This window comes from Gavialis gangeticus, unplaced genomic scaffold, assembly GCF_001723915.1.
Source record: "Gavialis gangeticus isolate Ggan-Ray unplaced genomic scaffold, GavGan_comp1, whole genome shotgun sequence".
Classification (NCBI taxonomy): domain Eukaryota; kingdom Metazoa; phylum Chordata; order Crocodylia; family Gavialidae; genus Gavialis; species Gavialis gangeticus.
In genome coordinates, this window is record NW_017729014.1 from 9,167,020 (window position 1) to 9,170,933 (window position 3,914).

The 3,914-nt window shown below is 38.7% G+C and overlaps 1 protein-coding gene across 1 annotated transcript in view; it reads left to right on the top strand.

The window, feature by feature from the left end:
* Nucleotides 1-3,914, top strand: part of CFAP74 (cilia and flagella associated protein 74) — a 135,645-nt gene that overhangs the window by 65,976 nt on the left and 65,755 nt on the right. The window contains exon 16 of the mRNA XM_019511690.1: nt 2,034-2,207. Coding sequence (XP_019367235.1) covers nt 2,034-2,207 — 174 coding nt within the window. The remainder of the gene's footprint in view (nt 1-2,033; nt 2,208-3,914) is intronic.

Sequence of the window (3,914 nt, forward strand, 5' to 3'; positions counted from 1 at the left end):
CAATGGCTTCCCCACCCATTCCCCTGCCTGCCCCCCCAAACCTCCCCAGTCGCTAACCTGCCTGGCCTCAGCACCCCAGCAATTGAAAAAAAGAAAAAAAGCGCCACACTCACCAGCAGTAGCAGCTGCTGTCGGAGTCATTGGGGCCTTGTAGCAGAGCTCCCCTGTGCAGCATGGGACCTGTGTGAGAGCTGCAGTGGCCCCAGCTGCCTGACAGGGACCCTGCAAACCCCAGCCGCACCCCCACAATGGGGCAGTGGGGGTACTAGGTGGCCAGGGCTGGTCCCCAGAGCCTCCCTGCTACTCCCAAAGAGTGTGAGGCTTTTTTTGTTTGTTTTTTGGTAATGAACTACTGCGCAGTCAGCATCACAGAAAAGCCATTTGACGATGCTACTGTACAGTAACAACTGCACAGTCAGTGTCTCGTGTAGACGCGGACCTTGTATACCAAAGCTTGATCCTGTCCTCAACTGCTTTGCCGAATTGCTAAGGAAAATCAAGATGAACACTGCATTACAGTCTTAAAAGCAAGCACTCCAAGGCTTTGACAGACTGTCAGAGGAGCAGCTATTACACCTTCAGGATCCGCACCACTGTTTTGCACAGTTCATGTATTATGCTATGGAACAGACAATTTGCTGGCAGAAACTTTGATTTGTACAAGTGCACTGTGTCTGTTGCTTTTCTTCAGCAAAAGTTCTCAAGGAACATGTTTCTTGGCTGTTTTCCAAACAGACAAAACACCCTTAGATCCCACCATCTCCCCTTTTCATTTAAAACTATTTTAAAAGTTTAAAACTTGCTGATTTTTTTTTCTGGGGAATGAATATCTGTATTAAATATTGCTTCACTGCTTGACCTAGCAGCTCTCCCTGACTTGGCAGCAAATTGCCAGTAAATAATTTGCCTAATAAATCAGTTGCTACATATTTGCTACTTAAATATCAAATTTAGTAGCACAAAATACCTGCAAGAAAATATTTGCATGATCGTGAAGTATTTTACATATAACTTTGAGTATTGACTTTGCAATACCAAATGATCAGATCTCTTCTATCTTGGATTCAGTGATTCCCCCTGCCCCGGGCCATAACAAGTGTAGACATTTTCTGTTTCACATGTTTACATTCCTTGTTGTCTGAGATACACTATGGATATTTCCTTTGTATATTGTATATTGTGGTTCTTTGCTTTGTGCTTGCTTCCTTTAAAGTTGCCTCTTGCAAACTGGTATTGTTTCCATTCCTGTTAGATAAAGCTCAGTAAGAAGAAAGAAAAAGTTATGAACTAGAAACTTTAAATTTTAACCAATAGTGTGTATATTGTATGAAGTGAATGTTATTCTGCATATCTTAAAAGTGAGAGGGAATCAGCTCACTGTGGTCCACTAGCAAATGGCCAAGTAACAAGCTCCACAAATGAAGTCATCTTCCCTACCTGTATACTTGAAATTATTTCATATGCCTCTTCTGACCCACAATTTAAGTACAACGTTAGTGGAAATTCAATCTGTATTAATCAGTTAATGTAGGGGTAAAACCACTCTATACCAAGTAACAAAATAGGATCTGTTATAAATGGATCTTCAGTTGATGCAAGACATTAGACTCTGTTCTTTACAAACATTGTACCAGCAAGATGATTCACGTTTGTGTGATAAAAGAGGAACAACAGGACTAAATACTGCACTGTATTTACATCATTGTATAAATTCAGAATAATTCCCTTAATTTCAGTGGAGTTACCCCATATTTACAAGCTGGTGTAATCAGTCACAGTATTTGGCCCACTGTTTCTGGTGTCATATAACGGAGAGAAAGGGAGGTTGCTTGCTTTAATAAGAATTTGTTGTTCAAATGAGTTAGATTCTATACAAAAGACAGAAGAGTGCCCATAATTTGTGTCATTATTTGACATTGTCTTTGAAATGTTAATAAGAACTTTTAAGTCTTATGCTCGAAATGGTAGATGTTCATTTAATTGACATTACCAACTATCTAGGACAGCAGTAATTATAGTTTTTCTCCTTACAGCTGGCACTAGATAAAGAGCTCATTGACTTTGGCACTCATGTGGTGGGAGAGACAATTTCACGGACCATCACCTTGACAAACCGCGGAGCTTTGGGAACAAGATTCAAACTACAAACGTCAGCAGGTGACAGCGGTACATGCACAACAGCAACAAAATCGTCCCTCAAAAGAGTGGTGGGTCCAAATGCATTTCACTGTTGTGATTTAAACACTCTAACTAGGAAAGCTTGGTAGAGGTTTTGGTGTTAGCAATACTGTATGTTTAGCAATACTGTATGACTGTGACTTTCCTAGTTGTAAAGGAAAGAAAGCTTGGAATAGTCATACAGTATTGCTAGCACCATGCATTGAAAAACAATGATCCAGCCCCCCAAAATTATTAGATTGGCTTAAGAATCATAATTAAATGTTAATATATTTAGGGGGTTGAATATAATCAGATAACCTTTTCCTGGTTTTTTTCTACAACCACAAGAGCTAAAAACACTTACAGAAATTCTTACAGGATCAATAAAAATTGCTGGAGCTGGGGCTTCAAAAAAAGTCCAAACAAACCAGCAACTATCACAAAACTAGCAAAAAAATCATGAGTTGGCAAAACTGGCATATGAGTCTCATGTAAAACTCAATTTATTGAAAATTCCTAGTGGAAAACAATTACTGTTATTGACAAGTTGTTACTATGTAGAGAACAGGCTCTTCAAACTAAGAGTTACATTCAGTCAGTTTGGATGCCTGAAAACATTTTCAAAAGTAGTTCATTAAAAAAATTTGGAGAGAGAAATAAAAAAAACGAGTGCTGAAGTGGGTTCAAGTGATCAGAGAGTGATGTATGCTCAGTGTCTGAGCCAACCCCCATACCCTACATAAAACCAGTGTTGTGCTGTCAGGCAGTCCCCATGGTCATTGTTACGGTGTCTGAAGCACGTAAACAGAATAAGTGAAGGAAGGAAGCACAGAACCCAGAAATGCTGATTCCTAATCTGTTGCTCTGCTAGATATTTCTGGAAATGTGGAACAATTATGGACAGTAATAGAAATCTGCTTAGTTAGAAACACTTTTAGAGTGGGATTGGTCCTTTTTAAGAAGATTGAATAGACCCAATCTGAAATCAGATTAGTTTTGTGTTTTGGACCAAAGATTTTTCCAGAGCAGTTGTGGGTAGTACTTCATGCCCTGTAATTGCTGTCTTGATTAACACCATTGTTATAAATGTGACTTTTTAAAGTCCTGCAGTAGTTGAATCTACTGTAGTTGTGAGGACGATCTCTCCCTGTCAAAGCACGTGTATGGAGGGTGACTTTTCATTTAGTATAAAAATGGTTCTTTATAAACAAAGAGGAAGTATAAGGATATTTAATTTTATGTTTTTCTAGTTTTTATCTGCTTATTTTAATTATTGAAATATAATTGGCTCCAAGAAATATCGAAACTCCCTGCTCAGGAAAGTAATCCCATGTGAATCTAAAGAAAGGGACTGACCGTCCATAGAGAAGACTGTATTAAACCCTGTATACAATTGCTGAGCTGATTGTTCATCATGGATTTCAGCCTTAATATTGTCATCACTTTAAAGTATGAATCATATAAGAAAAGTGACTTCTGACAAATTCCAGCTTCTAAATCCACAGTTTCTTCTTTGTTTTCTGTCTTAACTACTTTGTTGACCAAAGCCTATGTTTATGACTTGTGAATTCCAGTTAGCATTTCAAATCCAAAATAATTTAAAGAGCAAGGCCAGCTCATCAGTCACATAATTACCCAGTGTCAAATGCACAATCTTTATTATTGGAAAGCAGGGCTGTGCGAAGCTTTGGTCCCTGATTCAATTCAGTGAAGATTCGGCCTGATTTAGTGGCTGAATCTCTGAATCTGAACCG